This window comes from Sparus aurata, chromosome 5, assembly GCF_900880675.1.
Source record: "Sparus aurata chromosome 5, fSpaAur1.1, whole genome shotgun sequence".
NCBI lineage: Eukaryota > Metazoa > Chordata > Actinopteri > Spariformes > Sparidae > Sparus > Sparus aurata.
In genome coordinates, this window is record NC_044191.1 from 32,131,910 (window position 1) to 32,148,854 (window position 16,945).

General features: G+C 42.5%; 2 protein-coding genes across 2 annotated transcripts in view; both read right to left on the bottom strand.

Annotated features, from left to right (window-relative positions):
• Nucleotides 1-4,574: 4,574 nt before the first annotated feature.
• Nucleotides 4,575-9,138, bottom strand: tmem119a (transmembrane protein 119a). The gene is made up of 2 exons (XM_030415852.1): nucleotides 8,960-9,138; nucleotides 4,575-5,482 (listed from the first exon to the last, which is right to left on the bottom strand). Exon 2 carries the CDS (start codon nucleotides 5,468-5,470, stop codon nucleotides 4,700-4,702), a length of 771 nt encoding a protein of 256 aa, XP_030271712.1. The 5' UTR covers nucleotides 5,471-5,482; nucleotides 8,960-9,138; the 3' UTR covers nucleotides 4,575-4,699.
• Nucleotides 9,139-11,171: 2,033 nt separating this feature from the next.
• Nucleotides 11,172-16,945, bottom strand: part of coro1ca (coronin, actin binding protein, 1Ca) — a 31,880-nt gene continuing 26,106 nt past the window's right edge. Inside the window, exons 6-11 of the mRNA XM_030417323.1 lie at nucleotides 16,493-16,612; nucleotides 16,053-16,157; nucleotides 15,819-15,964; nucleotides 15,543-15,600; nucleotides 15,155-15,397; nucleotides 11,172-13,968 (exon numbers count right to left, since the gene is read on the bottom strand). Of these exons, the coding sequence (XP_030273183.1) occupies nucleotides 13,849-13,968; nucleotides 15,155-15,397; nucleotides 15,543-15,600; nucleotides 15,819-15,964; nucleotides 16,053-16,157; nucleotides 16,493-16,612 (792 nt within the window). The 3' untranslated portion in view covers nucleotides 11,172-13,848. The remainder of the gene's footprint in view (nucleotides 13,969-15,154; nucleotides 15,398-15,542; nucleotides 15,601-15,818; nucleotides 15,965-16,052; nucleotides 16,158-16,492; nucleotides 16,613-16,945) is intronic.

Sequence of the window (16,945 nt, forward strand, 5' to 3'; positions counted from 1 at the left end):
GCAGGGCTCCGGTGGTGATGTAAGTGATGCGGTTTTCTTGCAGCAGCAGGGACTCCAGGCTGGGAGGCAGGCCGCGAGGGAAGCGAGGCAGCAGGTTGTGGCTGAGGCTCAGCTCCTGCAGGCCGGAGAAGGGCCGGAGCAGGTGGTCCACGTTACAGAGCTCGTTTCTGGCCACAGATAGCGCAGAGGTGCTGAGGGGGACGGAGCGAGGAAGTGAGCGGAGACCCAGGGACTCGCACAAAACCAGGAACCCTGGGCGGGGACAGCAGCAGCCAGACGGACAGGGCGACATTATGAGGGAGGCGAGAGGACAGACGCAGAGAACCAGTAGGACACCACATCTGCACCACAGCATGGCTCACTGCGAGGACGAGAGACCACACGTCAGTTATTTCTCACAGGATCGGGTCCAAATGTGTCCTAATGGATCCTAAGCAGCAATTTCTGTTGGTAAATGTGACACATTCTTGTCTTGTCAGAACCAGAAACAAGGACGTGAGTTTGGTGACGGTCAAATTTGCAGAAAGGTTTCAGTTATTGGACACAATTGTCCTGCAGAATTCACACTGATGGGTTGAATTTGTGTTAATTGTTGCAGTCACAACTTCCTGAAGGGATTTCTTTTTTCCTGGTATGATGGATCACTGATATTGACATTTATAATTGCAGCTGAATCTCTATTTACAGTGAGCAGCATGTGAGTTAACAGCTTATTAGAAAGTGAGAAACAAGACTCCACTCTTCACCTGCCTTAAAGGGAGCTTCTGTCATCACTTAATGACTTTTAACCAATTATAAACCCGTCATTAACAACTTCCACGCCCCTATAAAGAATGATTTATTTAATCAGATGAATAAAGATGCAGATAAAGACGCTTACCATCTTCCTCTTCCTGTCTTATCTGCTCCAGTCGGTGAGATGTGCCGTCTCGTCACTCCTCGCTCCTTCACTGATCCAAAGATGCAAACTGCTGCTGTGAATTCAGGCAGATGCTCATCAAAGTTTAACGACGGCCTTAAGGTGCCGTGTTACCTTTTTCTGGATCCTCTTCACTGATCAAATTGATCGAGAGGACTCGTTGTTTGCCAGTGGCAGATGGTATAGCAAAGTATACAGAGTAAGAAGTTCAGCAAGAAATACACTGAGTGAAGAAATGAAGGAAATATATCAGGTTTCTCAGATTTTTTTCCTTATCTGAGGTCAGGTGACTAAAAGCCAAACACACACTGAATCTATCAAACAGGACAGAGAGCGCCGGTGGTCCTGTGTCTCCTCATCACCTGGTGGGAAGGGTGAAAGTGGAGGGGTTGTATTTTCTCGAATTATTTAGCACCTCGTCGACAAAAGAGGAGGGAATCTGACCCTGGAGCGAGGCTCTGTCAGGGCTCGCGTTTCAGCCAACGCAGGGTTACTCTCGCTTTTTAAAGCTGCTGCTGCTGCTGCTGTCATCTCTGATGTCTGATCTGTGACACTCTGACACTTTTGATTCAGATTATTCTACATACAAAAGTTGCTTCAGCCGCCGTAACACACATTTGTAACAGCATGCAGTCAGAGAGTGTTTGCATCACGGTGGGAAGGTGTGACGTGAAAAAATTAATACATAACTGATAAATCAATTCTTGTTGCGTTCACAGGAGGGCAGTGTTTCATCTCTGCCTCCTTTAAAACACCCTCCACTAAAAGTTATTTTTGACTCTTTGGTGCGATTCGCTGGAGCAAATCAGTGTCGCCAAGATTTTCTTTTTCCTGGACGACACACACAAGCTCGTGTTTTGGAGCGAAGGGGGCTCTGTATGGATCTGGTTTACCGCTGCTGAAATATTTAAACAATCTTGTACGGTAGCCAGTGAGGGACAAAAGCTGCTGTCGCCACACCTCCAGGCTCTGATGCCTTCTGCAGGCCTGTGTTTGGGCGAGACGGTGCCAGCTGCCTCGCCGAAGCCAATCTTTAAAAAAAGAATATTGCTTGTGGACATTTAAGGCCTGAAATGTGGAGTTAGAAGATGTGTTCAAAGAGCAGATATCACTCGTATGACATTTGGGTAATTACTTTAAAAATAGTTACCCGTGATTCTCGAGTGGATGCAGCTTTAAAATTACAGATTCCAGAGCTGAGCATAATGTGCACGTAGCGAGCATCCTCCTTTTTAAAAAAAAAAAAAAAAACCCCTCTGCGTCTTTTTCTAATCTTAGGCTTCCTCAGGGCTGCACTTTGACTTTCATCACCACAGTCTGCACTGTTCCTTTTTTTTTTTTCTTTTCCAGGAACGACATAAAACATCGTCGTTATCGACAATTTTTATTTCAACACGGTCATTTTGTAAACATTGAAACTGTCACTTACAGAAGAAAAAGGATCTGTCTTGGAAAACATCTGAGGACAACAGTCTGAGGTTTAGACAAGGAAAGAGAGGATTTTAAAACACGACAAATGGAAACGAACTGAACATCACACATCAGGGAGACTCAACTTGGTCTGTCTGTGGGGCCACTTTTAGCAAAATGACAGGAGACCAGGTACAAACATTTGCAACATTTATCATGAAGAAATAAATAAAAGAAAAGTTCAGGCCCATGACTGAGCTGTCTGTGAAAACCCTCCGCTGACTTACTGACCGAGTAAATAAACCTGGTACAAAGATTTGACACTTGTATGACGGATGAACCAGATATTTAACTGAAGTTAGAAGCCGGACTGAAAGAGTTTACACAACGCTGAACAGCTGGAACTTCTCTAACGTTGCACTCTGAACGTAAACTTCTCCCTCGAGGGACAGAAAGATTTTGCTCTCACACATTTATGAGATCAGAGTCGTCTCTTCATCTCTGTGTCTCATCTCTTCTGCTAATAATCATCTTTTCCTTTTTCCAGCTGCTCTTAAGGATCCGCTCTGTCTCCAGCACACCTGTCGGCCCGTCACAGGACGAGACATTAACTTGTCTTACTGTGAATTACAAACCGCAGACTACATGTTCAGTATCTCCGGTTTAGACGAGAGTGAGTTTTTTTCTCCTTCAGCATCGCGAGTCAAAGTTAAAGCAGCCAAACAGACCAACTATATCTCCCCCGTTCTCTTCTTTATTATGTCATTACAAATGATTACACTAGAAAACAAAACCCATAATTTATCTCATACGTAAGAATCACTTATTTAAAGAGACACTCGAACCTTAATTCACAAAGTTTTTATACCAAAAAAGCATTTTTTTTTAATTTAATGTTTTATTTGAAGTCAGATCAGAATTATCAACCAAATAAATAAGTAGACAATAATAGTCAATAAACTGTATTTGTGTTTTTAGCTTCCCTCCCTGGAAATAACATCGTTGCTAATTATGCATTTGGGGATTTTATAACTCTTCATTTTGCAGGTGCACAAATGTCACAGTGAGAAGTTTGTAATTACCAAGTAATTTCTTTGAAATTGCCCCTAAATTATCACAATAATTACCTCAAAATGTACCGAAACTTACCCCCAACTTTATTTAATGAGTACATTCTGATGCGTTCCAGCAGGAAGCTGATAAATATCTGTAATTTAGTTGAAACATTTCCAGGAAACTTTCAACTGTTTTTTGTTTAACTTCTGCTGATCAGTAAATTTAAGCACATTTTTATAACCGTTTACATTTGCGATGATGTCAACCGCTTAAGCAGATCAGTTCAACTTTGGAATAACTTTCCTATCTTTTTAATAACAACTCACGTTAATTGGACGATGAGCAGGAACAGAAACAGCTGGATGTTTCCTGGAAATTAATTCAAGAAACTTCCAGTTAAATGTTGTTGTGGTAGTTTTCAGTAAACGTTGATGTAATCGCTGTGTTGGGTTAATTTAAAAGAAATTACAATATTTTGCCTGGTGATTACCACCCACCTGTAACGTGACGGGTTAGCTGGGATAAAGCTTTGTGAATCAGGGTTCTTGAAGTAAAATTCAATAAAACGTAACAAAAAAAAAATAACAGTATGCAAATAAAATGTGAGTAAAAACACAAATGTAAATATTAAGAAAACGTTTTGTTACTTATCCAACAAATCAAAGTTTACTGGCACCTCACTTTGCTTTATTTACAGCAGCAAAGAGTTTGTTTTTTTCCGCAGGTTTAGCCAAAGATGTTTAAAAATAAAAAAAACGATGTCACGTTGTACAGCAGGACATACTGAGGAGGGATCCCTCTGTCGTGGCAGGCATACGGAGTGATCTGTATGAAAAACACAGGAACACTCGCTATTTTTTCTCATTTCTATTTTGGGAAAGCATGAAAAGAAAAAACAAGCTACCGTTTATTCTTCTCCACTTTCCCCTCTAAGAGCTACAAGTGATGTGAGACTGTCAGACCGAGGTCTTCACAGTACACAAGCTGCTTTTATTTTGAAAGGCTGCAGCATTCAGAGTAAAAGGCCTTATATTTTCATTTTATTCAACGCAGCAACACAACCGAGTGTTTTTTGATTTCTAGTCGCGTATCTTCTCTCCTGCTGTTTATCATGTTTGCTTCAGATAAGACGTCAGGCGATGGTTCATATTTATAGGAATGTTTAGATTGAACTGATTTCATAACGGATGTTTTCTCATTTAGCAGCTCGAGCCGCACAGATACATTTTCAGATTTGAATCACGATGCATTTACAGCTTTTCTTTCTCATAGTCAGCCTGTCTAATCTGGTCTTCATCACCTCCCCTGCCCTCTCTAATGGTGGGCCTTCTTCAGGTGGCAGGTGCAGACTGGTGGGCCGGAGCTGGTGCTGGAGCTGGTGCTGGGCCCGGAGCTCTGCTGCACCTCCTCCCTGTACTTGGGCTGCTCCTTGTGTTTGGGCTCCTCCCTCCTCTTCTCCACCTCCTCTGCCGCCCTGACCTTTCTGACCTCCTGGCGAGGCGACGACCTGGGCTCCCTCCCCCTCTCGCCCACCAGAGCCTTGGAGGGCATGCGCAGGTTCTTGGGCGAGGGCATGCTCTGAATCTGGACCCTCTTGACGTGGTCGACGGCGAACGGCCTCTCCTGGAGCTCGTCTGAATTCTTGCGTCCGGGTATCTTATCGGCCGTGTTCTTCTTGGCGGGGTTGGGAGGCGGTTTGTAGGCCTCCAGCTTGCGCTTGTGGCTCATGGCAGAGGCGCAGCAGATGATGAAGACCATGACGATGAGAAGAGAGGTCACCACGATGATGATGAGAAGGTGCTCCTGCAGGAAATCCACCACCCGGGTCAGGACGAAGTCCTTCAGGCGGATCATGGTGGTGGTGATGGTGTTGGTGAGGGTGGGGGGCGCAGAGGGAGCTCCTGTGGCGCCGCTGACCTCAACAGGTCCTCGGGTGGAGAAGGAGACGGGGAAAAGGAGCTCCAGCTCCGCGTCACCGCTGCCGTCCATGGATATGTTGTAGAACATGGGAGCAGCGTGAGACGCACTCCACCACAGCGAGAGCAGAGCCACGCAGGCCACCAGAGGGACAAAGCTGGACTTCATCTTCCTCTGTTCCTGCAACAACAAGGATAGGTTTATTAAAATAAGGATCAAAAGGGGAAATATTAAACATCTGATCCTGTTGAGAACCTCTCATACAGTCACTCCAGACAAAAAAAGTTTGAGATCACTCCCATATTTGTGCATTAAAGGATCAAGTTCACCCAAAACAGAAAATTCGCCAACTCGTCACCTTCGTGTTGATGGAAAGTCAGCGGAAGTTTCGTCGTCCACACAACATTTCTGGAGCTTCACAGCAGAACAGTGTCGCAGCATTCTGCCAAACACCTGACGTAGACGGGGACTTATACGAAAGCTTCAAAAAATCAACTGGAAAAAATATATATAATGACTCAAAGTGTAATCTAAGTCTGGTGGAGAACTGAAATCCCCTTTAGAGGCTGACATCTTCACTGTAGCCACGAAGCTGAAAGCGTTTAGCGCACCGTCTCGTCCGATGGTGTAAATAACGTCTCTTCAAGTCAGTTTTGGATCCGCAGACTTGGATCACACTGGACGAGCAGTATGGAGCCATTTTATGTCCCTTCAGCTACTTCAGTTGTTCAGGAGAACGCTGCTGCAACAGTGTTTTGCTGTGAAGCTCCAGAAATGTTTTGCAGACTTACGAAACATCACCCAACTTTCCATCAGCAGATAAATGAACTTAACTGTGAAGACAGAGCCTGAAGGTGGTTAGCTTAGCTTAGCTTAGCGACAGTCTCAAAACAAGAAGAGAAAAAGCAGCTTGACTTTGTGCAAAGGTAGAAAAAAAAACATTTACTGCTACCTCTAAAGCTCAAAGCATCATCTCCGGTTTGTTTAATGAAAAAACACTTTAAACCCTAAACTGAACGAGGAGTTATCTGACGTTGGCGTGACTGAGCACCCCGCGGCATGATCGACAAGACTCCAGTTGCAGAGGGACTGGTTGGTGTATTTTACTTTGCACAGCGCCAGGCTAACTGTTCCCCCTGTTTCCAGTCTTTGTGCTAAGCTAAGCTACTCCTCTGCAGCGGACACGATCAGAGGAGGTGAAACAATGTTTTCAAAGCGCCGTCTCCATCTGAACTGTGACTCCAGCTGCCATCTTGACTCAGGTTTTTCTAGGTTTTCTGTTCCTCATCTCGTCCCAGATCTATTTTAGCAGGCAGCAGGGTAGCCATTACTTATTTGGGGTGGAGACGGCGAGTTTGGCGCTGAGGGCCTTATAATTTTGTAATGTAAAGAGAGGCCACCCATCAACCACACCAAAGCCTCGGAGGAAGCTCTATTCTAGAGGGCGCACAGAGGCGTGGGAGAGCTGTGGCCGAGGCCTCTATATTTACACTGGGCAGCAGCTGCTCAGCAGCAGCACCGACCCGATGGAGATATTTCTGCTTCCAGGGAAACCGACAGCACCACCGACTGAATAAACTTCCTGAGCTACTTTTCCTCCATTATTCTCTCCTCGGTGTGAGATGAAGCTCCGTCTGCTACCGTTTTAAAACCTGTTGAGGTCTTCACACTTGTTTAATGACAGTATGGAGCTGTGAAGACCAGCTGAGTGGACCTGTTCTGGTTCTGTACAGGGTTAAACCCCCCCTCCTCCTCCCCTCCCTGTGTGGTCGAACGTTATATACAGCACGAGCTCTGCCGGACCAGATGATAGGCTGGGTCTTCATCCTTGGATGTACAGCTATAGGACAGCACAGCCATAATTACTTTTTCCTGTAATTTACTGGAGGGTATACATTACCTTCAGCTGAAGGCCAAACCACACATGCAATTAATCCATTCACGACACTCGAGTCCTCCAAGGAGAAATTCACCCAGAAATGAAAATTCAGTCATTATCTCCTCACACCCAGAAGTCAGGTGATGCTCTGCAGTCCACAGAACGTTTCTGGAGCTTCACAGTAGAACAGTGTCGCAGGATTCTCAAGAACTGAAGTAGACTTGATTTAAAAACTGTAATAAAACAACGGAAATAAACTCCTTTACAGCTTAAACCTTAAGTCCTGAGATCCCAAATTGATTTGAAAAGATGTTATTGACACACGGATGAGCTCCAGACACTTTGGTATCTCAGCGCTTCCAGAGACTCAATGACGCAGAATGATTGGTCTGGAGCCATTTCATGTTTTTTATTCCCTAGTAATTTTTTACGTTTTCTTCTTTTACAAGTCCTCGTCTCCTTCAGCTGTTCAGGAGAACGCTGCAACGCTGTCTCGCCGAGAAGCTCCGGAAATGTTTTGCAGACTACAAAGCTTCCCCTCACTTTCCATCAGTATAGAGTGAAGTATATACAAACTGAATTATCACTTTTGGGTGAACTTATCCTTTAATGTCTCAGGCTACATATTTTCCTATGAATTTCCTCGACACTGATTTTCAGGACAGCGATAGTCGCAGATATGTTCTCGTAAAGTTGTGTTAAATATTCAAAAATCAAGACACCATGTTTCTTCTTCTTTACAAAGAATTTACCCAGAATTCAGTCTGATATTGGCGTCTTCTTGATAAAATTAGAATAAAGGTGAGAAGTTTTCAACCAGAACTTCTGGCAGAGGTCAGAGAATCACAGAGCATACAGACACGTACAGACAGAGTAAAGTTACTCAAGTAACTAAGTACTTTAGTAAAAGTTAAAATATCTCGTTCAGATTTTACTTTGGTAAAACTGAAAGAATCTCATGTTAAACTTACTTAAGCATCAGGTAGTATCAAGGTAATGTTCTGCCAATAAATGTACTTTATTATTTGATTATTAAAAGTAACAAGTGAAAGTAAAGTGTGTGCTGATGACTTGTCTCGTCGATTATCAGAATCAATCAGTAGATTTCAATGAATCAGTGTGTTTGTTTTTTATGGGATAAAAGATAAAAATATGTTCATTTTGATATGCGTGTCTTTGGCTCTGACGCAGCATGTAATCTGAAAAGTAACTTGTAACTAAAGTTATCAAATATTCGGAGTCAAAGGTTCAAAACTTGCCTCAGAAATGTTGTGAAGTGGAAGAATAAAGTGACAAAAAATGATTTAAAGTATTCAAGTAAAATACAAGTTCCCCCAAATTGCACTTAGGTACAGTAGTCGAGTAGATGTACTTAGTTACATTCCATCACTGCATACACACATTAAACATTATCAAGATCTACACTTAATAAAAGCAGCCAAACACTGATATTATCCAATAAATAAAATGACATTATACGGATAATAAATGACGGATAATGTTAGAATTAGATTACCTAAAATATCAGAAGTGAGAGTAATCCTTATCTGTAATCATATAATTTGATTATCACAGTTGCTGCGTTACTGTTCAGTGTTTAAGAAGAATGCTCGTTGAAGCAAACACTGAGGAAAGTTTCAATAAAGACACGTAACAAGTGGATCATTAAACTTTAAACTTCTCTCAGCATGTCGTCAGATTCAGTTCATGGACTGCTGAGACACAAACGTAATCTTCATCTGTACTTTATTACTTTACAAATAAAGATGTATACTCACGGAAGCTGTCGTCCTTCAGCAGACGGAGAGGAAACAGAGTGATGAGAGGAAAGTAAGAGTGAAGGAGGGTTTCCAAAGCGTTCGCCCTCCCAGCTCGGCTCCACTGGACCTCTTCTTTTTTTTTTTCCACCGAGCTCTGAAACCTCGGCTCGCTGCGAGAGGATGATCCATCCCTCTATTTTCAGCCTCTCCTCCTTCTTTCCTCATCCTCCTCCACCTCTGAGGCGTCCACTTGAGATTGGACTTTTTATTTTACTGTACTTTTGTCCTGATGTGTCACAGAGAGGAGCAGACGTGTAGAGGTGATCCTGTTCATCATCATTATTTACATTTTCTCATTCATGGAGTGACGCTGAACTGTATTAAAGGACGGTCCTCACATCAGAAAGTGTAATAAAAGTGTAATTTACCACATTATGTCTTCATTAATTCAAAGTTAGCCTCTTTAAAAAGTGACTTTTCTGCTCTGAACTCAGTGCAGAGACAGACTCAGAGATGCAGTTGGTACACGGCTCTCATGTTTTAGGGACATGGGTATTTCTGTTCTTGGCGGGGCGAGTCCCAAGACTCCTCTGCCTCCCACTGAGTCCTCTCTAATTAAGTCCCCACTGATTACAGCCTGTCTGCGCAGGGCACACAAGACCAGCGCACAGAGAAAAGCAACCCCTTTCATCCCGAAACACATGTAGAGAGCGGACATATAAACTTCACGGCCCCTCCAGGGGCACTTATCTCTGGATACGTCTCTAAATATGCGCTAAATCCTCGATTTAAGGGCTGCTGATGCCTCCTTTCTCATTTTATTCTTTTATTTTTGACAGCTGATTTGAGAGGGGGACGTGAAAGCTGCTGAAGTGTGAACAAGGTGGCAGTTTCAGCTTCATGATGCAATAAAGAAGAGGGAGGATTTAATGTTTCTGTGTGTCCAAATGTCTTAAAATAGTTGGCTTCACGATTATGAACATTTTATAATATCTGTCATATCATTAAAATAAACAATCATGTGATTTATTTCACTGTGAACAGTGCTTGATAAACTATTTATTAACAGTTTTTCGTTGGAAAGTTGCAGTTGATGTTCATAATACTTTTAATAAATGGTATGTTGTTCATGTATAAACATTATTTGAATGAACTGCAACTGATGTTAACCTTTGTAATTGATTTATTAATCAGTTCATTGTTTCTTAACAGTTGAATTACTAAACTAAGACTAGTAAACTATAAATGTACTATTATTTATGAATGATGGTTATTATAAAGTGTTGCCCATGTCAGTAAGTTATTTTTTAGCAAAGAAATAAGTTTAATACATTCAAAAGTCAAAATTGTCCATAATGAGTAAAATTTCCATCTTTGTGCCGTCACAGATTCAGAATTTGATTATTTCTGAAGAGATCATCAGTCCCGTCAAAATGCAGAGAAATTTATATCATAGTTATCTAAATATTCTGGATATTTCTCAAATCTTGATTGTAATCATGATTACGCAAACTTCACGACTCCATCATGTTTGTGGAAATCATGATGATTGAAACACGTCAGTTTTTGCTTTAATGAACTAATTGTTGTTGCATTAACTTGACATTAGATACTGTGAATTCAAATATGTGACAGATAGTTGATGAAGTGCTGCTTGAAGTCATGAACCATCAAGTGTTACTGCTGATTATTAGCAGAGACATTCAACCAAATATGAGAAGTCAACAGAGGCAAAGTAATGTTGAAGCAAGTGGTGCTTTTAACTTTCCCTACCCAGATTTATGCAGGGATTTGAATCGGTGAGCCTCTGGTCAGTTCTGGGATTGTGACAACCGAACAGCAACCTGCAGAAGTCAACTCATTTCATTTCACACTCTATTTAGGTTGTTGAACTGCAGCCACAGGACAAATCTACCCATGTGTCTGTGTTTCAACACATGAGAAGCTGGAAATAAACCAAAGAATTCATGTTTAGTTTTCAGAGCATTGTCTCTAATCTGACCTGTAAAATAATAAGGCTGCCGATACTTTTTCTTTTCTCATCGTGAAAAGGCTCACTTTGATTTTAGAGTCTGACACTTTGGGATTGTAAGTCAAGCGGCTGCCATTCCCAAAGCGCCTGTATTTGCTTGTTTGTAGTTGTTACTCCTCTCCGTAGTCGTCCTGAAACATGAAGTACAAATAACAAAAAACAACGAACAGTAACGTTACAACCAGTCAGCACATAGAGCCCATTTTAAAAATTCTTTATTAATTTTTCTTATAATCAATGTTTGATACTTGAAGCAAGAATAATGAACAAAAATGCTGAGCAGACCTCCACACGAGGTTTCATCCCGGTTCGTTTTCATCCGATTTATCTTCTTTCTCGATATTCGTTCGACCTCCAAAAACGTAACAGAGGTTCTGCTTTTCTCATGATGCGTTATGGCAAAGGTGCAGGGAACACAGACAAGGGGAAAAAATTTTTTAAAACCCACCTCCCATACAAAGACCCTCTTCAGCACAACCACAGAACAAAAAGAAACAAAAAAAGAAATAGAAAATATGGTCATGTTATTTACACAGCTTTCACTCATTTGTCTAGACCTTAATTACAAACATACATCTATCTTTCAACTGCACACGTCTCCAACCTACAGTGTCCCTTTGGATCGCTATTCTCTACTACTCCTCGAAACTCTCTCTCGCTCTCTCGTGCCAACAGTGCTATAAAGAAATCCATAGAGCGGCAGTCTGATCAACAAGTTAGGGCAGTATAATCTGTGTCAGACGCACGATGTAGATTACCTCTCAGTAATACTCTACGACTTTTACCTCGCTGTGCGTTCAGCCGACAGCTTCTCGGTTTGACATCATTTTGGACGATGTTTTTAAAATACCCGTACCGAGGTGGAGAGTGTCAAAATATCAAGGGGGGGTGCGATGCTTCCAACAAACTCCCCCCCCCTGAGCAGTAATGCTGCCTGGTGTATTGTGGGATGGATTGGCAGGACTTCACGGTACATACAGTGACCTTGAACATAGCGTTTAGCACCTCGAAGTGGTTTTTTTTTATCTGGGCACCTATCAACTCTTCCATTTACTACACAAATCTACTCACACAACAGTCCCCCTACAAAACACTTCCATGGTCACCTCAATGGCACTTTCAGGTCTTTACAGTGGTAACAAATATTGAAGGCAAACAACAGACTGAACCATTACCCGTCTCAGCTTCCCACTGGGAAACAAATCTAAAAACATCAGGAAGAGCTTTAATCACGGCCGTCTCATCAGAACAGCTCAGATCGGACAATTCAATGGTTCTTTGATTTTCATGTACTGAACAGGGGCATCTTAGAATTAAAAAAAACAAAAAAAAAAAAACAAGAAGTGGAAGTACTAAGAGGGATTTAAGCACAGCTGGAACAAGAAACAGGCTAAAATTAACAGTAAAGCAATAACCCAACTATTCAATTCATCCAAGTTAGAGGCAGAAAGTCTTGGACGTTCTACAGCGAGTCCATTTCTTAAACGCCCCCCCTTCCCAAAAAGAAACAAAGCAGGAACACCCAAAGTGACAGGGACCTAAAGACCACAGACATGAGGCACATATTCACACGCAATCTAGTCCACTGAGGTCTATCATGAACAGCTTCTGTAGCAAACTCCAGTTTGATCACCAGATGGTTTGAAATAGTCAAGACAATGTGCGATAACTTGGTGTCATTTCATATCTATTCCTGCTTTGTTTTTGATAGAAATCACAGATGTGAAACGGCGCACAACGCAACGGGAACAGCGACAAAAAAATAATGCCACTACACTTGACTGCACTTGTGTGTCGAGCAGAACGCCGAGGTTGTTGACCAAACCTCTCACAAAAACAAAGTAGAGCTGAGGTTGAGAATCCACAGAGTTTTCATGGGCAGCGCGTAAATGTCACAACAACAACCGACCAGTGTAACGGAGCCGCTACGGTAGAGTGTTTACAAGCAGAGGAACTTTATAGAAGCATTTTTTTTTTTTCTTCTCCACACTGCCAATAAGATTTATGGAATGTGTTTGTCATTTACTCCAATAAGCACACAGTGCATGTTAACGAAGCACAATAGAAAGGAATGCATGTTTACGTGGATTACTGTCCACAGTCAGAATGACAGGAAGCAGCAGGAATGAAAAGAAAATGGCAGAAAGCAGGTGTTAGTTTGTGCAGCTTCAACACAGTCAGCTAGACATGTCATTAATGTCTGGGGGGCTCGGTGCAGACTGTGGCAGCTAAATGTGTCTTCAATCAGAATTTATATTTTCCTAATTAGAGATTTAGACCCTCCTCGCATCACTATCCGATTTAAATTATTTTTCATGGTAAACTGATGCAATTCTCCTCCTCCCTCTACAACCACTCTGCTGCACCTCCTTCCCTGCTTGCATTTTAAATCTTCCCACAAAGTGAGAGAGAAAGAAATACTGTCCAGGAGGAGTAAACAAAATTTGAAATTTGGCAACATCATCATTTTGGGGAACTGAAACAAGAAACACTGATTCTTATATATATAAAAAAAAAAAAATATGACAAATGTGGACAATTGCCACTGGAATTTTCTTGGTCATATTTTCTAAAATGCAAAGGAATATGTAAGATATGTAATAAAAAAATGGCTGCCACACAATAAAAGGAAAGAAGTCCTTAGTCACCGAAAAGCAAAGAGTATTTCTGCTAAATTTGCCACACGTCCTTATTCCACCTGTGTTAAAGTGAGGGTCGGGGGCTGGATAAGAAAAAGTTCATCTGGAATGTTGCTAGGGATCGTTGCTAGGCAGGCCTCAGACGAAACACTGTCATTGAGATAGGCAGTGACTGGTCCCGCCCTCCCCCTAGCCAATGGAACGTCCTGAATTGTAGCGGGTTGGGTAAAGGGTCCCTAAATGGCAATTTTGGACATTTGCTCTTCAAGTGTGATGATTCGCTTCTCCTGACTGCTGACCAGGTCCTTGAGGGATTTGATTTCTTTCAAGATCTCCTCCAGCTTGGCTTCAGATTTCTGTTGGAGACACAAGAGACCGGTGAGAAACAAACACATAGCTACAGTCACAGTTAAGCTAAGCTATGTCACTTCCTGTCTCAAAGACGCCCTCTACAGTCTTGGACATGCCTATGCCAGGTTGCAGGGTCTGGTACTGTGGGGGTTAACACGTTTCGCCCGCACCGGAGCCCAGTGGGTTGTTATTACAGAGCAGAACTGCAGAGACGCACATGGGGCGGGTCCCCGGCGGGCGGCTATGTTGTGGGTGAGGTGCGGCAGGACGCCCAGCAACAGGCGCCCAGAGCAGCAGCAGACCCCTCAGTTTGTGGGTCAGAGAGTGGGCTGAACAACATCTACAAACCACCTCATGAAGACAGCCAGCAATCTGCCTCACTTCAAACACATACAGTTTGTCTGTTTGACACTGGGATCCCCGGAGAGACAAAGCCTGTAGTGAGGGGCGTTAATGACTGAGTCAGCAGGACAGACTCTGATGTCTGATGAGTCATAAAGCGGATAGGTATTGTGCACTGTCCTAATTAGGTGGGGAATTTGGTGGGGAAAGCTGGTTCTTAAACAATTAATTATCTAAATAAAAACTACAATATGTATGTTTATAAAACACGGCTGATACAATTCACAGAGTTTGTAAGTTCTGGTTTCTTTTCTGCCACCGACTGGCTGAGGTTATCTGATAACGTTACGGAAACGATTGTTAAATAATTAGATCAAGTCTCATTCAAGCAGAAGTATCACGCTGAAATGAGAGATGAGCAGGTGTTGCCTCATCTAGACAGTGAAAATCAGTTTAAAAATATTCAGCCTTTGACTTTGGAAATAAATTATTGGTGTCAGTTCCCCAATAAACTCTCCAACTGTCTCATGTGTCACCCGTGGTCTTAATGCAGCGACTCAGCCCTGGTAAGATTTCAAGCGAGATAGATCTATGTAGGAATTGTGACTGTAATGTTGTCAGACACAACCTCAGCCAGTCAGCTGCAAGAACAAGCACTTATAGTGGACATAACTTTGATGGAAGGACTTTCCCCAAGGGATTATGCTGCAGCAGCGTCGTGGCTGCCAACTAAGGCAACTTACTGGACCGAAACCAAAACATGTAAATACAGGGCCCAAGTTTAGAAATACCAGACCCCTTTAAAGCAGTAATCATGGCCTTAATGCATCAGTAAAAGCAAATACTCACAATCGATGGAGTCGGGGAGGCAGACCTGTTGGCAGGGCTCGAGTTCTCTGAGTTCTTGGTCACCTTGCTGTCCAAAATGTTCTTTTTGACCACCTTGAATTCGCGATTCTTGACCGGGACGTAGCCGTTCTTCAGGGAGATGAGGATGGGGTCTCCATTCTTACCATCAAACCACTCCTCAGCTTCCAGGGCGGGCTCAGGTCCAGCTGTGTCCGGGTACAAGTCATCCTGAAACAGGTCAGACTGAAAAGAAATGACAGGGTGAGACGCTGTTAGGAAAACTCTATAACAGGCACATTATGAGACAAAGCCTCACTAGACTGTGATTCAAAGAGCTGATTAGAGGTCTGTAAGTGTCTGCCAAGTGGCCACTTGGATGAAGACTCACCTTTCTGGGTACAGTCATCACGATGGGCTCACACTTCCTTTCGTGCAGTTTATAGAACCTGGCAACATACAAATTTCAAACCAATTACCCACAATTCAATGCATCATTTAAACAAGAGTGGCAGCAGACACTGCCCTGAGAGAGACTCGTGACTATGTCATGGTTACATTCTGCCTCCTGGTGGTGGAGCTAGGAACTGCACTTTAGATCTGGCTGACTGAAATTTCAATGAACTCTGGTGTCAGCGATGATGATTAGCCATCCATCTTAGCTCACCTCGCAATTTCACACTTGTTGACGTCGAGGCCCCTCTTTGGCATGTAGCCCATTCCCCTTTGGGGCTCCTTGGAGCCGAAGGTGTTGAGGTAGTGAACATATGGACACTCATCCGTGATTTCAAAGTAACGGATGCTGCTGTCACCCTGTCAAGACAAAAGGTTTTGGTTATGTATTCTGCTGATTAAGTCTTCCAGCTTTGTGCGGTTATAATAATGCTCGAGTTCAACTTACCTTCCCACAGAGGTAAACAACATTGGTGTCTGCATCATAGAAGGGCAGGAGCACTCCGTTGCTGGTGTCCATCTCATGAACAGTTATGGCCTCCTCCATGTTACTCTGGAAAAAAAACAAAATGATAAATTTAAGGTTTTGTTGAATAGAATACAAATATAGGAATTTATAGCCGAAAATATAATAGCCTCCAAAAAACATGAATAAGTGGTTGTTAGCCAAGATGGTTGTACTTTTAATAGCAATAAAGCCGTTGTGAATATTGAGTTAAATGAAAAGCTTGCCCTCTGAGCAATCTAAAGACTGGTGGAAATCAAGTTATGCAAATTCTTTACACAACTCTTAGACCAACAACTGACAGAGATTTAATCTTGTGTGAAATGTACAGCCTATATACACTGAACTGATGTACTTCAGTCAGTATACATGAAGCAGCTTACCGGGTTCCAGAGAGCGAGCTGTCTCTCACTCATGCGGCTGAAGCCTGTGGTGAGGACGTTGCCATCAGCAAGGAAGATGGCCCTCATGGGTCGGGCGCCCTCATGTGCCTTTTCCTTCTCCTGTGAAGTTTAGTTTACACGTCAACACTTGTGCAGTAAAGTCACTTTCACCTGAACAGTTTATTATTACATCCACCTTTACTATAGTTTTGTTAGTTATCACTTATCTTACACTGTTTGGCCTTTATTTATAAAACTCTGCAGATAATCAACACTAAATGTTTACAGATGTTTAAATGAGGAAATGAATGTATGCGATAAATATTCTGATTTCTGATAAAACCTTGCATTTGCCCACCAGTGTGCAATTTCTGCAAGTAAATCAGCTTTATATTTTTGCCCTCTTAACTCCCATATTTAACTGTAAAGTGTCAATGATGGTCAGATACAATG

What these genes read in the sequence shown, in the direction of transcription:
- tmem119a (XM_030415852.1), bottom strand. Translation starts at nt 5,470, where the DNA reads ATGAAGTCCAGCTTTGTCCCTCTGGTGGCCTGCGTGGCTCTGCTCTCG.